The sequence below is a fragment of the Oncorhynchus mykiss genome, chromosome 22 (genome assembly GCF_057628025.1).
Source record: "Oncorhynchus mykiss isolate SJ-2025 chromosome 22, ASM5762802v1, whole genome shotgun sequence".
Classification (NCBI taxonomy): Eukaryota; Metazoa; Chordata; class Actinopteri; order Salmoniformes; family Salmonidae; genus Oncorhynchus; species Oncorhynchus mykiss.
This window is the reverse complement of record NC_143043.1, coordinates 56,705,272-56,721,696: the sequence shown is the minus strand read 5'-3', so window position 1 is coordinate 56,721,696 and position 16,425 is coordinate 56,705,272. Positions and strand designations below refer to the sequence as shown.

General features: G+C 48.7%; 1 protein-coding gene across 2 annotated transcripts in view; it reads left to right on the top strand.

The window, feature by feature from the left end:
- Nucleotides 1-16,425, top strand: part of bmpr2b (bone morphogenetic protein receptor type 2b) — a 176,755-nt gene that overhangs the window by 54,017 nt on the left and 106,313 nt on the right. Inside the window, exon 2 of one of the 2 annotated variants that reach the window (XM_090216345.1) lies at nt 11,242-11,463. In XM_090216345.1, coding sequence (XP_090072471.1) covers nt 11,242-11,463 — 222 coding nt within the window. Of the gene's footprint in view, nt 1-11,241; nt 11,525-16,425 lie in introns of both variants that reach the window. The other variant, XM_090216346.1, reaches the window with a different exon arrangement.

Sequence of the window (16,425 nt, the reverse complement as noted above, 5' to 3'; positions counted from 1 at the left end):
TAGTCTTCTCTGCTCTGAGTCCTGACCTAGTCTTCTCTGTTCTGAGTCCTGTGTTCTGACTTAGTCTTCTCTGCTCTGAGTCCTGACCTAGTCTCCTCTGCTTTGAGTCATGACCTAGTCTCCTCTGCTCTGTCCTGACCTTGTATTCTCTGTTCTGAGTCCTGTGTTCTGACCTAGTCTTCTCTGCTCTGAGTCCTGACCTAGTCTTCTCTGCTCTGAGTCCTGACCTAGTCTCCTCTGCTCTGAGTCCAGACCTAGTCTCCTCTGCTCTGAGTCCTGACCTAGTCTTCTCTGCTCTGAGTCCTGACCTAGTCTCCTCTGCTCTGAGTCCTGACCTAGTCTCCTCTACTCTGAGTCCTGACCTAGTCTCCTCTGTTCTGAGTCCTGTGTTCTGACCTAGTCTTCTCAGCTCTGAGTCCTGACCTAGTCTTCTCTGCTCTGAGTCCTGTGTTCTGACCTAGTCTTCTCTGCTCTGAGTCCTGTGTTCTGACCTAGTCTTCTCTGCTCTGAGTCCTGACCTAGTCTCCTCTGCTCCGAGTCCTGACCTAGTCTCCTCTGCTCTGAGTCCTGACCTAGTCTTCTCTGCTCTGAGTCCTGACCTAGTCTCCTCTGTTCTAAGTCCTGTGTTCTGACCTTGTCTTCTCTGCTCTGAGTCCTGACCTAGTCTCCTCTGCTCTGAGTCCTGACCTAGTCTTCTCTGCTCTGAGTCCTGTGTTCTGACCTAGTCTTCTCTGTTCTGAGTCCTGACCTAGTCTTCTCTGCTCTGAGTCCTGACCTAGTCTTCTCTGCTCTGTGTCCTGACCTAGTCTCCTCTGTTCTGAGTCCTGTGTTCTGACCTAGTCTTCTCTGTTCTGAGTCCTGACCTAGTCTTCTCTGCTCTGAGTCCTGACCTAGTCTTCTCTGCTCTGTGTCCTGACCTAGTCTCCTCTGTTCTGAGTCCTGTGTTCTGACCTAGTCTTCTCTGCTCTGAGTCCTGACATAGTCTTCTCTGCTCTGAGTCCTGTGTTCTGACCCAGTCTTCTCTGCTCTGAGTCCTGACCTAGTCTCCTCTGTTCTGAGTCCTGTGTTCTGACCTAGTCTTCTCAGCTCTGAGTCCTGACCTAGTCTTCTCTGCTCTGAGTCCTGTGTTCTGACCTTGTCTTCTCTGCTCTGAGTCCTGTGTTCTGACCTAGTCTTCTCTGCTCTGAGTCCTGTGTTCTGACCTAGTCTCCTCTGCTCTGAGTCCTGACCTAGTCTTCTCTGCTCTGAGTAGTCCTGTGTTCTGACCTAGTCTTCTCTGCTCTGAGTAATCCTGTGTTCTGACCTAGTCTTCTCTGCTCTGAGTAGTCCTGTGTTCTGACCTAGTCTTCTCTGCTCTGAGTAATCCTGTGTTCTGACCTAGTCTTCTCTGCTCTGAGTAATCCTGTGTTCTGACCTAGTCTTTTCTGATCTGAGTAATGCTGTGTTCTGACCTAGTCTTCTCTGCTCTGAGTCCTGTGTTCTGACCTAGTCTTCTCTGCTCTGAGTCCTGTGTTCTGACCTAGTCTTCTCTGCTCTGAGTCCTGACCTAGTCTCCTCTGCTCTGAGTCCTGACCTAGTCTCCTCTACTCTGAGTCCTGACCTAGTCTCCTCTGCTCTGTGTTCTGACCTAGTCTTCTCTGCTCTGAGTCCTGTGTTCTGACCTAGTCTTCTCTGCTCTGAGTCCTGTGTTCTGACCTAGTCTTCTCTGCTCTGAGTCCTGACCTAGTCTCCTCTGCTCCGAGTCCTGACCTAGTCTCCTCTGCTCTGAGTCCTGACCTAGTCTTCTCTGCTCTGAGTCCTGACCTAGTCTTCTCTGCTCTGAGTCCTGACCTAGTCTCCTCTGTTCTGAGTCCTGTGTTCTGACCTAGTCTTCTCAGCTCTGAGTCCTGACCTAGTCTTCTCTGCTCTGAGTCCTGTGTTCTGACCTAGTCTTCTCTGCTCTGAGTCCTGTGTTCTGACCTAGTCTCCTCTGTTCTGAGTCCTGTGTTCTGACCTAGTCTTCTCTGCTCTGAGTCCTGACCTAGTCTTCTCTGTTCTGAGTCCTGTGTTCTGACTTAGTCTTCTCTGCTCTGAGTCCTGACCTAGTCTCCTCTGCTTTGAGTCATGACCTAGTCTCCTCTGCTCTGTCCTGACCTTGTATTCTCTGTTCTGAGTCCTGTGTTCTGACCTAGTCTTCTCTGCTCTGAGTCCTGACCTAGTCTTCTCTGCTCTGAGTCCTGACCTAGTCTCCTCTGCTCTGAGTCCAGACCTAGTCTCCTCTGCTCTGAGTCCTGACCTAGTCTTCTCTGCTCTGAGTCCTGACCTAGTCTCCTCTGCTCTGAGTCCTGACCTAGTCTCCTCTACTCTGAGTCCTGACCTAGTCTCCTCTGCTCTGTGTTCTGACCTAGTCTTCTCTGCTCTGAGTCCTGTGTTCTGACCTAGTCTTCTCTGCTCTGAGTCCTGACCTAGTCTTCTCTGTTCTGAGTCCTGTGTTCTGACTTAGTCTTCTCTGCTCTGAGTCCTGACCTAGTCTCCTCTGCTCTGAGTCCTGACCTAGTCTTCTCTGCTCTGAGTCCTGACCTAGTCTCCTCTGCTCTGAGTCCTGACCTAGTCTCCTCTACTCTGAGTCCTGACCTAGTCTCCTCTGCTCTGTCCTGACCTTGTATTCTCTGTTCTGAGTCCTGTGTTCTGACCTAGTCTTCTCTGCTCTGAGTCCTGACCTAGTCTTCTCTGCTCTGAGTCCTGACCTAGTCTCCTCTGCTCTGAGTCCTGACCTAGTCTCCTCTGCTCTGAGTCCTGACCTAGTCTTCTCTGCTCTGAGTCCTGACCTAGTCTCCTCTGCTCTGAGTCCTGACCTAGTCTCCTCTACTCTGAGTCCTGACCTAGTCTCCTCTGCTCTGTGTTCTGACCTAGTCTTCTCTGCTCTGAGTCCTGTGTTCTGACCTAGTCTTCTCTGCTCTGAGTCCTGTGTTCTGACCTAGTCTTCTCTGCTCTGAGTCCTGACCTAGTCTTCTCTGCTCCGAGTCCTGACCTAGTCTCCTCTGCTCTGAGTCCTGACCTAGTCTTCTCTGCTCTGAGTCCTGTGTTCTGACCTAGTCTTCTCTGTTCTGAGGTCTGACCTAGTCATCTCTGCTCTGAGTCCTGACCTAGTCTTCTCTGCTCTGTGTCCTGACCTAGTCTCCTCTGTTCTGAGTCCTGTGTTCTGACCTAGTCTTCTCTGCTCTGAGTCCTGACATAGTCTTCTCTGCTCTGAGTCCTGTGTTCTGACCCAGTCTTCTCTGCTCTGAGTCCTGACCTAGTCTCCTCTGTTCTGAGTCCTGTGTTCTGACCTAGTCTTCTCAGCTCTGAGTCCTGACCTAGTCTTCTCTGCTCTGAGTCCTGTGTTCTGACCTAGTCTTCTCTGCTCTGAGTCCTGTGTTCTGACCTAGTCTCCTCTGCTCTGAGTCCTGACCTAGTCTTCTCTGCTCTGAGTAGTCCTGTGTTCTGACCTAGTCTTCTCTGCTCTGAGTAATCCTGTGTTCTGACCTAGTCTTCTCTGCTCTGAGTAGTCCTGTGTTCTGACCTAGTCTTCTCTGCTCTGAGTAATCCTGTGTTCTGACCTAGTCTTCTCTGCTCTGAGTAATCCTGTGTTCTGACCTAGTCTTTTCTGATCTGAGTAATGCTGTGTTCTGACCTAGTCTTCTCTGCTCTGAGTCCTGTGTTCTGACCTAGTCTTCTCTGCTCTGAGTCCTGACCTAGTCTCCTCTGCTTTGAGTCATGACCTAGTCTCCTCTGCTCTGTCCTGACCTTGTATTCTCTGTTCTGAGTCCTGTGTTCTGACCTAGTCTTCTCTGCTCTGAGTCCTGACCTAGTCTTCTCTGCTCTGAGTCCTGACCTAGTCTCCTCTGCTCTGAGTCCTGACCTAGTCTCCTCTGCTCTGAGTCCTGACCTAGTCTTCTCTGCTCTGAGTCCTGACCTAGTCTCCTCTGCTCTGAGTCCTGACCTAGTCTCCTCTACTCTGAGTCCTGACCTAGTCTCCTCTGCTCTGTGTTCTGACCTAGTCTTCTCTGCTCTGAGTCCTGTGTTCTGACCTAGTCTTCTCTGCTCTGAGTCCTGTGTTCTGACCTAGTCTTCTCTGCTCTGAGTCCTGTGTTCTGACCTAGTCTTCTCTGCTCTGAGTCCTGACCTAGTCTTCTCTGCTCCGAGTCCTGACCTAGTCTCCTCTGCTCTGAGTCCTGACCTAGTCTTCTCTGCTCTGAGTCCTGTGTTCTGACCTAGTCTTCTCTGTTCTGAGGTCTGACCTAGTCATCTCTGCTCTGAGTCCTGACCTAGTCTTCTCTGCTCTGTGTCCTGACCTAGTCTCCTCTGTTCTGAGTCCTGTGTTCTGACCTAGTCTTCTCTGCTCTGAGTCCTGACATAGTCTTCTCTGCTCTGAGTCCTGTGTTCTGACCCAGTCTTCTCTGCTCTGAGTCCTGACCTAGTCTCCTCTGTTCTGAGTCCTGTGTTCTGACCTAGTCTTCTCAGCTCTGAGTCCTGACCTAGTCTTCTCTGCTCTGAGTCCTGTGTTCTGACCTAGTCTTCTCTGCTCTGAGTCCTGTGTTCTGACCTAGTCTCCTCTGCTCTGAGTCCTGACCTAGTCTTCTCTGCTCTGAGTAGTCCTGTGTTCTGACCTAGTCTTCTCTGCTCTGAGTAATCCTGTGTTCTGACCTAGTCTTCTCTGCTCTGAGTAGTCCTGTGTTCTGACCTAGTCTTCTCTGCTCTGAGTAATCCTGTGTTCTGACCTAGTCTTCTCTGCTCTGAGTAATCCTGTGTTCTGACCTAGTCTTTTCTGATCTGAGTAATGCTGTGTTCTGACCTAGTCTTCTCTGCTCTGAGTCCTGTGTTCTGACCTAGTCTTCTCTGCTCTGAGTCCTGACCTAGTCTCCTCTGCTTTGAGTCATGACCTAGTCTCCTCTGCTCTGTCCTGACCTTGTATTCTCTGTTCTGAGTCCTGTGTTCTGACCTAGTCTTCTCTGCTCTGAGTCCTGACCTAGTCTTCTCTGCTCTGAGTCCTGACCTAGTCTCCTCTGCTCTGAGTCCTGACCTAGTCTCCTCTGCTCTGAGTCCTGACCTAGTCTTCTCTGCTCTGAGTCCTGACCTAGTCTCCTCTGCTCTGAGTCCTGACCTAGTCTCCTCTACTCTGAGTCCTGACCTAGTCTCCTCTGCTCTGTGTTCTGACCTAGTCTTCTCTGCTCTGAGTCCTGTGTTCTGACCTAGTCTTCTCTGCTCTGAGTCCTGTGTTCTGACCTAGTCTTCTCTGCTCTGAGTCCTGACCTAGTCTCCTCTGCTCCGAGTCCTGACCTAGTCTCCTCTGCTCTGAGTCCTGACCTAGTCTTCTCTGCTCTGAGTCCTGTGTTCTGACCTAGTCTTCTCTGTTCTGAGTCCTGACCTAGTCTTCTCTGCTCTGAGTCCTGACCTAGTCTTCTCTGCTCTGTGTCCTGACCTAGTCTCCTCTGTTCTGAGTCCTGTGTTCTGACCTAGTCTTCTCTGCTCTGAGTCCTGACATAGTCTTCTCTGCTCTGAGTCCTGTGTTCTGACCCAGTCTTCTCTGCTCTGAGTCCTGACCTAGTCTCCTCTGTTCTGAGTCCTGTGTTCTGACCTAGTCTTCTCAGCTCTGAGTCCTGACCTAGTCTTCTCTGCTCTGAGTCCTGTGTTCTGACCTAGTCTTCTCTGCTCTGAGTCCTGTGTTCTGACCTAGTCTCCTCTGCTCTGAGTCCTGACCTAGTCTTCTCTGCTCTGAGTAGTCCTGTGTTCTGACCTAGTCTTCTCTGCTCTGAGTAATCCTGTGTTCTGACCTAGTCTTCTCTGCTCTGAGTAGTCCTGTGTTCTGACCTAGTCTTCTCTGCTCTGAGTAATCCTGTGTTCTGACCTAGTCTTCTCTGCTCTGAGTAATCCTGTGTTCTGACCTAGTCTTTTCTGATCTGAGTAATGCTGTGTTCTGACCTAGTCTTCTCTGCTCTGAGTCCTGTGTTCTGACCTAGTCTTCTCTGCTCTGAGTCCTGTGTTCTGACCTAGTCTTCTCTGCTCTGAGTCCTGACCTAGTCTTCTCTGCTCTGAGTCCTGTGTTCTGACCTAGTCTTCTCTGCTCTGTGTCCTGACCTAGTCTCCTCTGTTCTGAGTCCTGTGTTCTGACCTAGTCTTCTCTGCTCTGAGTCCTGACATAGTCTTCTCTGCTCTGAGTCCTGTGTTCTGACCCAGTCTTCTCTGCTCTGAGTCCTGACCTAGTCTCCTCTGTTCTGAGTCCTGTGTTCTGACCTAGTCTTCTCAGCTCTGAGTCCTGACCTAGTCTTCTCTGCTCTGAGTCCTGTGTTCTGACCTAGTCTTCTCTGCTCTGAGTCCTGTGTTCTGACCTAGTCTCCTCTGCTCTGAGTCCTGACCTAGTCTTCTCTGCTCTGAGTAGTCCTGTGTTCTGACCTAGTCTTCTCTGCTCTGAGTAATCCTGTGTTCTGACCTAGTCTTCTCTGCTCTGAGTAGTCCTGTGTTCTGACCTAGTCTTCTCTGCTCTGAGTAATCCTGTGTTCTGACCTAGTCTTTTCTGATCTGAGTAATGCTGTGTTCTGACCTAGTCTTCTCTGCTCTGAGTCCTGTGTTCTGACCTAGTCTTCTCTGCTCTGAGTCCTGTGTTCTGACCTAGTCTTCTCTGCTCTGAGTCCTGACCTAGTCTTCTCTGCTCTGAGTCCTGTGTTCTGACCTAGTCATCTCTGCTCTGAGTCCTGTGTTCTGACCTAGTCTTCTCTGCTCTGAGTCCTGACCTAGTCTCCTCTGCTCTGAGTCCTGTGTTCTGACCCAGTCTTCTCTGCTCTGAGTCCTGACCTAGTCTCCTCTGTTCTGAGTCCTGTGTTCTGACCTAGTCTTCTCAGCTCTGAGTCCTGACCTAGTCTTCTCTGCTCTGAGTCCTGTGTTCTGACCTTGTCTTCTCTGCTCTGAGTCCTGTGTTCTGACCTAGTCTCCTCTGCTCTGAGTCCTGACCTAGTCTTCTCTGCTCTGAGTCCTGACCTAGTCTTCTCTGCTCTGAGTCCTGACCTAGTCTTCTCTGCTCTGAGTCCTGACCTAGTCTTCTCTGCTCTGAGTCCTGACCTAGTCTTCTCTGATCTGAGTCCTGTGTTCTGACCTAGTCTTCTCTGATCTGAGTCCTGTGTTAACCTGCAGAAACGTTCCCCTCCAGCCTGTAGAGTCCTTTTATAGTTTTGCAGGTTATTCTGAGGGAAGCCTGTCCCCACGTCTGGGTGGTGTGCTCGGTGCTCTGCTCCAGAGAGATCTAACTCCTCTCATCCTCCTCTGATCCCACACTCCTATAGCCTAGTTAAACTCCTCTGTCTCCCCCATCCCACACTCCTATAGCCTAGTTAAACTCCTCTGTCTCCCCCATCCCACACTCCTATAGCCTAGTTAAACTCCTTTGTCTCCCCATCCCACACTCCTATAGCCTAGTTAAACTCCTCTGTTTCCCCCATCCCACACTTCTATAGCTTAGTTAAACTCCTCTGTCTCCCCCATCCCACACTCAGGGTAGCCTAGTTAAACTCCTCTGTCTCCCCCATCCCACACTCCTATAGCCTAGTTAAACTCCTCTGTCTCCCCCATCCCACACTCCTATAGCCTAGTTAAACTCCTCTGTCTCCCCCATCCCACACTCCTATAGCCTAGTTAAACTCTAGCAAGATAACATGGTAACTCTAGCAGGATAACATGGTAACGCTAGCAGGATAACATGGTAGCTCTAGCAGGATAACATGGTAACTCTAGCAGGATAACATGGTAACTCTAGCAGGATAACATGGTAGCTCTAGCAGGATAACATGGTAACTCTAGCAGGATAACATGGTAACTCTAGCAGGATAACATGATAACTCTAGCAGGATAACATGGTAACTCTAGCAGGATAGTAGCATTATTGACATGGTAGCTCTAGCAGGATAACATGGTAACTCTAGCAGGATAACATGGTAACTCTAGCAGTTAACATGGTAACTCCAGCAGGATAACATGGTAACTCTAGCAGGATAACATGGTAACTCTAGCAGGATAACATGGTAACTCCAGCAGGATAACATGATAACTCTAGCAGGATAACATGGTAACTCTAGCAGGATAGTAGCATTATTGACATGGTAGCTCTAGCAGGATAACATGGTAACTCTAGCAGGATAACATGGTAGCTCTAGCAGGATAACATGGTAACTCCAGCAGGATAACATGGTAACTCTAACAGGATAACATGGCGACTCTAGCAGGATAACATGGTAACTCCAGCAGGATACCATGGTAACTCTAGCAGGATAACAGCATTATTGACATGGTAACTCTATTGTGATAACATGGTAACTCTAGTAGAATAACATGGTAACTCCAGCAGGATAACATGGTAACTCCAGCAGGATAACATGGTAATTCCAGCAGGATAACATGGTAACTCTAGCAGGATAACATGGTAACTCTAGCAGGACAACATGGTAACTCTAGCAGGATAACATGGTAACTCTAGCAGGATAACATGGTAACTCTAGCAGGATAACAGCATTATTGACATGGTAACTGTATTGTGATAACATGGTAACTCTAGTAGAATAACATGGTAACTCCAGCAGGATAACATGGTAACTCCAGCAGGATAACATGGTAACTCTAGCAGGATAACATGGTAACTAGTAGGAGAACACGGTAACTCTAGCAGGATAACATGGTAACTCTAGCAGGATAACAGCATTATTGACATGGTAACTCTAGTGTGATAACATGGTAACTCTAGTAGAATAACATGGTAACTCCAGCAGGATAACATGGTAACTCTAGCAGGATAACATGGTAACTCTAGCAGGATAACATGGTAACTCCAGCAGGATAACATGGTAACTCTAGCAGGATAACATGGTAACTCTAGCAGGATAACATGGTAACTCCAGCAGGATAACATGGTAACTCCAGCAGGATAACATGGTAACTCTAGCAGGATAACATGGTAACTCTAGCAGGATAACATGGTAACTCTAGCAGGATAGTAGCATTATTGACATGGTAGCTCTAGCAGGATAACATGGTAACTCCAGCAGGATAACATGGTAACTCCAGCAGGATAACATGGTAACTCCAGCAGGATAACATGGTAACTCTAGCAGGATAACATGGTAACTAGTAGGATAACATGGTAGCTCTAGCAGGATAACATGGTAACTCTAGCAGGATAACATGGTAACTCTAGCAGGATAGTAGCATTATTGACAGTACAAGCTCTGTAATGGTGCGGGTTCACTTGCGTGACTAAGGGTGTGTGTACGGCAGGTGCAGACTCCACCCCAGGTTTTCCAGGTGTTCCAGAACTCCAGCCCAGGTGTTCTGTTTTGTACTCTGCCGGCCGACCGACAGTCCCCCAAATGAATACCTGGTTACCTACAGTTCATCCCCCCATGTGAATACCTGGTTACCTACAGTTCATCCCCCCATGTGAATACCTGGTTACCTACAGTTCATCCCCCCCATGTGAATACCTGGTTACCTACAGTTCATCCCCCCATGTGAATACCTGGTTACCTACAGTTCATCCCCCCATGTGAATACCTGGTTACCTACAGTTCATCCCCCCATGTGAATACCTGGTTACCTACAGTTCATCCCCCCATGTGAATACCTGGTTACCTACAGTTCATCCCCCCATGTGAATACCTGGTTACCTACAGTTCATCCCCCCATGTGAATACCTGGTTACCTACAGTTCATCCCCCCATGTGAATACCTGGTTACCTACAGTTCATCCCCCCATGTGAATACCTGGTTACCTACAGTTCATCCCCCCATGTGAATACCTGGTTACCTACAGTTCATCCCCCCATGTGAATACCTGGTTACCTACAGTTCATCCCCCCATGTGAATACCTGGTTACCTACAGTTCATCCCCCCATGTGAATACCTGGTTACCTACAGTTCATCCCCCCATGTGAATACCTGGTTACCTACAGTTCATCCCCCCATGTGAATACCTGGTTACCTACAGTTCATCCCCCCATGTGAATACCTGGTTACCTACAGTTCATCCCCCCATGTGAATACCTGGTTACCTACAGTTCATCCCCCCATGTGAATACCTGGTTACCTACAGTTCATCCCCCCATGTGAATACCTGGTTACCTACAGTTCATCCCCCCATGTGAATACCTGGTTACCTACAGTTCATCCCCCCATGTGAATACCTGGTTATCTACAGTTCATCCCCCCCATGTGAATACCTGGTTACCTACAGTTCATCCCCCCATGTGAATACCTGGTTACCTACAGTTCATCCCCCCATGTGAATACCTGGTTACCTACAGTTCATCCCCCCATGTGAATACCTGGTTACCTACAGTTCATCCCCCCATGTGAATACCTGGTTACCTACAGTTCATCCCCCCATGTGAATACCTGGTTACCTACAGTTCATCCCCCCATGTGAATACCTGGTTACCTACAGTTCATCCCCCCATGTGAATACCTGGTTACCTACAGTTCATCCCCCCATGTGAATACCTGGTTACCTACAGTTCATCCCCCCCATGTGAATACCTGGTTACCTACAGTTCATCCCCCCCATGTGAATACCTGGTTACCTACAGTTCATCCCCCCATGTGAATACCTGGTTACCTACAGTTCATCCCCCCATGTGAATACCTGGTTACCTACAGTTCATCCCCCCATGTGAATACCTGGTTACCTACAGTTCATCCCCCCATGTGAATACCTGGTTACCTACAGTTCATCCCCCCATGTGAATACCTGGTTACCTACAGTTCATCCCCCCCATGTGAATACCTGGTTACCTACAGTTCATCCCCCCCATGTGAATACCTGGTTACCTACAGTTCATCCCCCCATGTGAATACCTGGTTACCTACAGTTCATCCCCCCATGTGAATACCCCCATCCAGACCCATGCTGCCTGCTGCTGAGTAGTTAACTAGATAAAGATAACAAAAAGCTTTACCAAACCTGAAAAATCTATTTCCTTTTCTGTCTCAGAAGTGCAAATTATTTTCACTAATCTCTCTCTCCCTCTCTCTGTCTCTCTCCCTCTCTCTGTCTCTCTCTCTCTCTCTCTCTCTCTCTCTGTCTCTGTCTCTGTCTCTCTCTCTCTCTCTCTCTCTCTCTCTCTCTCTCTCTCTCTCTCTCTCGCTGTCTCTGTCTCTCTCTCTCTCTCTCTCTCTCTCTCTCTCTCCCTCTCTCCCTCTCCCTCTCCCTCTCCCTCTCTCCCCCCATCTCTCTCTCCACCTAGCTGCCCAGAGCGAGGAGCGTGAGTGTGCCTTCAACGACCAGCAGCAGCAGTATGAGGAGCAGCGTGTGGGAGCAGTGGGAGGAGCAGTGGGAGGAGCAGTGGGAGGAGCAGGAGACTGGCCTATGACCAGAGAGAATACTACTATACGCTGCAGTAAGGGCTCTCGATGCTATGGCCTGTGGGAGAAGACTAGAGACGGAGAGATACACCTGGTCAAACAGGGTACGTCTGCTCTCTCAATACACACTCACTAGAGACGGAGAGATACACCTGGTCAAACAGGGTACGTCTGCTCTCTCAATACACACACTCACTAGAGACATTCAAACAGGGTCCGTCTGCTCTCTCAATACACACTCACTAGAGACCTTCAAACAGGGTCCGTCTGCTCTCTCAATACACACTCACTAGAGACATTCAAACAGGGTCCGTCTGCTCTCTCAATACACACTCACTAGAGACCTTCAAACAGGGTCTGTCTGCTCTCTCAATACACACACTCACTAGAGACATTCAAACAGGGTCCGTCTGCTCTCTCAATACACACTCACTAGAGACCTTCAAACAGGGTCCGTCTGCTCTCTCAATACACACTCACTAGAGACCTTCAAACAGGGTCCGTCTGCTCTCTCAATACACACTCACTAGAGACCTTCAAACAGGGTCCGTCTGCTCTCTCAATACACACTCACTAGAGACCTTCAAACAGGGTCCGTCTGCTCTCTCAATACACACTCACTAGAGACATTCAAACAGGGTCCGTCTGCTCTCTCAATACACACACTCACTAGAGACCTTCAAACAGGGTCCGTCTGCTCTCTCAATACACACTCACTAGAGACCTTCAAACAGGGTCCGTCTGCTCTCTCAATACACACTCACTAGAGACATTCAAACAGGGTCCGTCTGCTCTCTCAATACACACACTCACTAGAGACCTTCAAACAGGGTCCGTCTGCTCTCTCAATACACACTCACTAGAGACATTCAAACAGGGTCCGTCTGCTCTCTCAATACACACACTCACTAGAGACCTTCAAACAGGGTCCGTCTGCTCTCTCAATACACACTCACTAGAGACATTCAAACAGGGTCCGTCTGCTCTCTCAATACACACTCACTAGAGGCATTCAAACAGGGTCCGTCTGCTCTCTCAATACACACTCACTAGAGACATTCAAACAGGGTCCGTCTGCTCTCTCAATACACACACTCACTAGAGACCTTCAAACAGGGTCCGTCTGCTCTCTCAATACACACTCACTAGAGACATTCAAACAGGGTCCGTCTGCTCTCTCAATACACACACTCACTAGAGACCTTCAAACAGGGTCCGTCTGCTCTCTCAATACACACTCACTAGAGACATTCAAACAGGGTCCGTCTGCTCTCTCAATACACACTCACTAGAGACCTTCAAACAGGGTCCGTCTGCTCTCTCAATACACACTCACTAGAGACCTTCAAACAGGGTCCGTCTGCTCTCTCAATACACACTCACTAGAGACCTTCAAACAGGGTCCGTCTGCTCTCTCAATACACACTCACTAGAGACATTCAAACAGGGTCCGTCTGCTCTCTCAATACACCCTCACTAGAGACCTTCAAACAGGGTCCGTCTGCTCTCTCAATACACACTCACTAGAGACATTCAAACAGGGTCCGTCTGCTCTCTCAATACACACACTCACTAGAGACCTTCAAACAGGGTCCGTCTGCTCTCTCAATACACACTCACTAGAGACATTCAAACAGGGTCCGTCTGCTCTCTCAATACACACTCACTAGAGACCTTCAAACAGGGTCCGTCTGCTCTCTCAATACACACTCACTAGAGACATTCAAACAGGGTCCGTCTGCTCTCTCAATACACACTCACTAGAGACCTTCAAACAGGGTCCGTCTGCTCTCTCAATACACACTCACTAGAGACCTTCAAACAGGGTCTGTCTGCTCTCTCAATACACACTCACTAGAGACATTCAAACAGGGTCCGTCTGCTCTCTCAATACACACTCACTAGAGACCTTCAAACAGGGTCCGTCTGCTCTCTCAATACACACTCACTAGAGACCTTCAAACAGGGTCCGTCTGCTCTCTCAATACACACTCACTAGAGACCTTCAAACAGGGTCCGTCTGCTCTCTCAATACACACTCACTAGAGACCTTCAAACAGGGTCCGTCTGCTCTCTCAATACACACTCACTAGAGACCTTCAAACAGGGTCCGTCTGCTCTCTCAATACACACTCACTAGAGACCTTCAAACAGGGTCCGTCTGCTCTCTCAATACACACTCACTAGAGACATTCAAACAGGGTCCGTCTGCTCTCTCAATACACACTCACTAGAGACCTTCAAACAGGGTCCGTCTGCTCTCTCAATACACACTCACTAGAGACATTCAAACAGGGTCCGTCTGCTCTCTCAATACACACTCACTAGAGACCTTCAAACAGGGTCTGTCTGCTCTCTCAATACACACTCACTAGAGACATTCAAACAGGGTCCGTCTGCTCTCTCAATACACACTCACTAGAGACCTTCAAACAGGGTCCGTCTGCTCTCTCAATACACACTCACTAGAGACCTTCAAACAGGGTCCGTCTGCACTCTCAATACACACTCACTAGAGACCTTCAAACAGGGTCCGTCTGCTCTCTCAATACACACTCACTAGAGACCTTCAAACAGGGTCCGTCTGCTCTCTCAATACACACTCACTAGAGACCTTCAAACAGGGTCCGTCTGCTCTCTCAATACACACTCACTAGAGACCTTCAAACAGGGTCTGTCTGCTCTCTCAATACACACTCACTAGAGACATTCAAACAGGGTCCGTCTGCTCTCTCAATACACACTCACTAGAGACCTTCAAACAGGGTCCGTCTGCTCTCTCAATACACACTCACTAGAGACCTTCAAACAGGGTCCGTCTGCTCTCTCAATACACACTCACTAGAGACCTTCAAACAGGGTCCGTCTGCTCTCTCAATACACACTCACTAGAGACCTTCAAACAGGGTCCGTCTGCTCTCTCAATACACACTCACTAGAGACCTTCAAACAGGGTCCGTCTGCTCTCTCAATACACACTCACTAGAGACCTTCAAACAGGGTCCGTCTGCTCTCTCAATACACACTCACTAGAGACATTCAAACAGGGTCCGTCTGCTCTCTCAATACACACTCACTAGAGACCTTCAAACAGGGTCCGTCTGCTCTCTCAATACACACTCACTAGAGACCTTCAAACAGGGTCTGTCTGCTCTCTCAATACACACTCACTAGAGACCTTCAAACAGGGTCCGTCTGCTCTCTCAATACACACTCACTAGAGACCTTCAAACAGGGTCTGTCTGCTCTCTCAATACACACTCACTAGAGACATTCAAACAGGGTCCGTCTGCTCTCTCAATACACACTCACTAGAGACCTTCAAACAGGGTCCGTCTGCTCTCTCAATACACACTCACTAGAGACCTTCAAACAGGGTCCGTCTGCACTCTCAATACACACTCACTAGAGACCTTCAAACAGGGTCCGTCTGCTCTCTCAATACACACTCACTAGAGACCTTCAAACAGGGTCCGTCTGCTCTCTCAATACACACTCACTAGAGACCTTCAAACAGGGTCTGTCTGCTCTCTCAATACACACTCACTAGAGACCTTCAAACAGGGTCCGTCTGCTCTCTCAATACACACTCACTAGAGACCTTCAAACAGGGTCCGTCTGCTCTCTCAATACACACTCACTAGAGACATTCAAACAGGGTCCGTCTGCTCTCTCAATACACACTCACTAGAGACCTTCAAACAGGGTCCGTCTGCTCTCTCAATACACACTCACTAGAGACCTTCAAACAGGGTCCGTCTGCTCTCTCAATACACACTCACTAGAGACCTTCAAACAGGGTCTGTCTGCTCTCTCAATACACACTCACTAGAGACCTTCAAACAGGGTCCGTCTGCTCTCTCAATACACACTCACTAGAGACCTTCAAACAGGGTCCGTCTGCTCTCTCAATACACACTCACTAGAGACCTTCAAACAGGGTCCGTCTGCTCTCTCAATACACACTCACTAGAGACCTTCAAACAGGGTCCGTCTGCTCTCTCAATACACACTCACTAGAGACCTTCAAACAGGGTCCGTCTGCTCTCTCAATACACACTCACTAGAGACCTTCAAACAGGGTCCGTCTGCTCTCTCAATACACACTCACTAGAGACCTTCAAACAGGGTCCGTCTGCTCTCTCAATACACACTCACTAGAGACATTCAAACAGGGTCCGTCTGCTCTCTCAATACACACTCACTAGAGACCTTCAAACAGGGTCCGTCTGCTCTCTCAATACACACTCACTAGAGACCTTCAAACAGGGTACGTGTCTGTCCTGTCCTGTCCGTCCGTCTGTCTGTCTGGCTGTCTGGTGTTTGTTCTTCACTGGTTGCCATTTTCTCGTGGCAACAGGTCACAAATCTTGCTGCTGTGATGGCACACTGTGGAATTTCACCCAGTAGATATGAGAGTTGGTTTTCGAATTCTTTGTGGATCTGTGTAATCTGAGGGAAATGTGTCTCTCTAATATGGTCATACATTGGGCAGGAGGTTAGGAAGTGGAGCTCAGTTTCCACCTCATTTTGTGGGCAGTGAGCACATAGCCTGTCTTCTCTTGAGAGCCATGTCTGCCTATGGCGGCTTTTCTCAATAGCAAGGCTATGCTCACTAAGTCTGTACATAGTCAAAGCTTTCCTTAAGTTTGGGTCAGTCACAGTGGTCAGGTATTCTGCCACGGTGTACTCTCTGTTTAGGTCCAAATAGCATACTAGTTTGCTCGTTTTTTTTTGTTAATTCTTTCCAATGTGTCAAGTAATTATCTTTTTGTTTTCTCATGATTTGGTTGGGTCTAATTGTGTTGCTGTCCTGGGGCTCTGTAGGGTGTGTTTGTGTTTGTGAACAGAGCCCCAGGACCAGCTTGCTTAGGGGACTCTTCTCCAGGTTCATCTCTCTGTAGGTGATGGCTTTGTTATGGAAGGTTTGGGAATCACTTCCTTTTAGGTGGTTGTAGAATTTAACGGCTCTTTTCTGGATTTTGATAATTAGTGGGTATCGGCCTAATTCTGCTCTTCATGCATTATTTGGTGTTTTACGTTGTACACAGGATATTTTTGCAGAA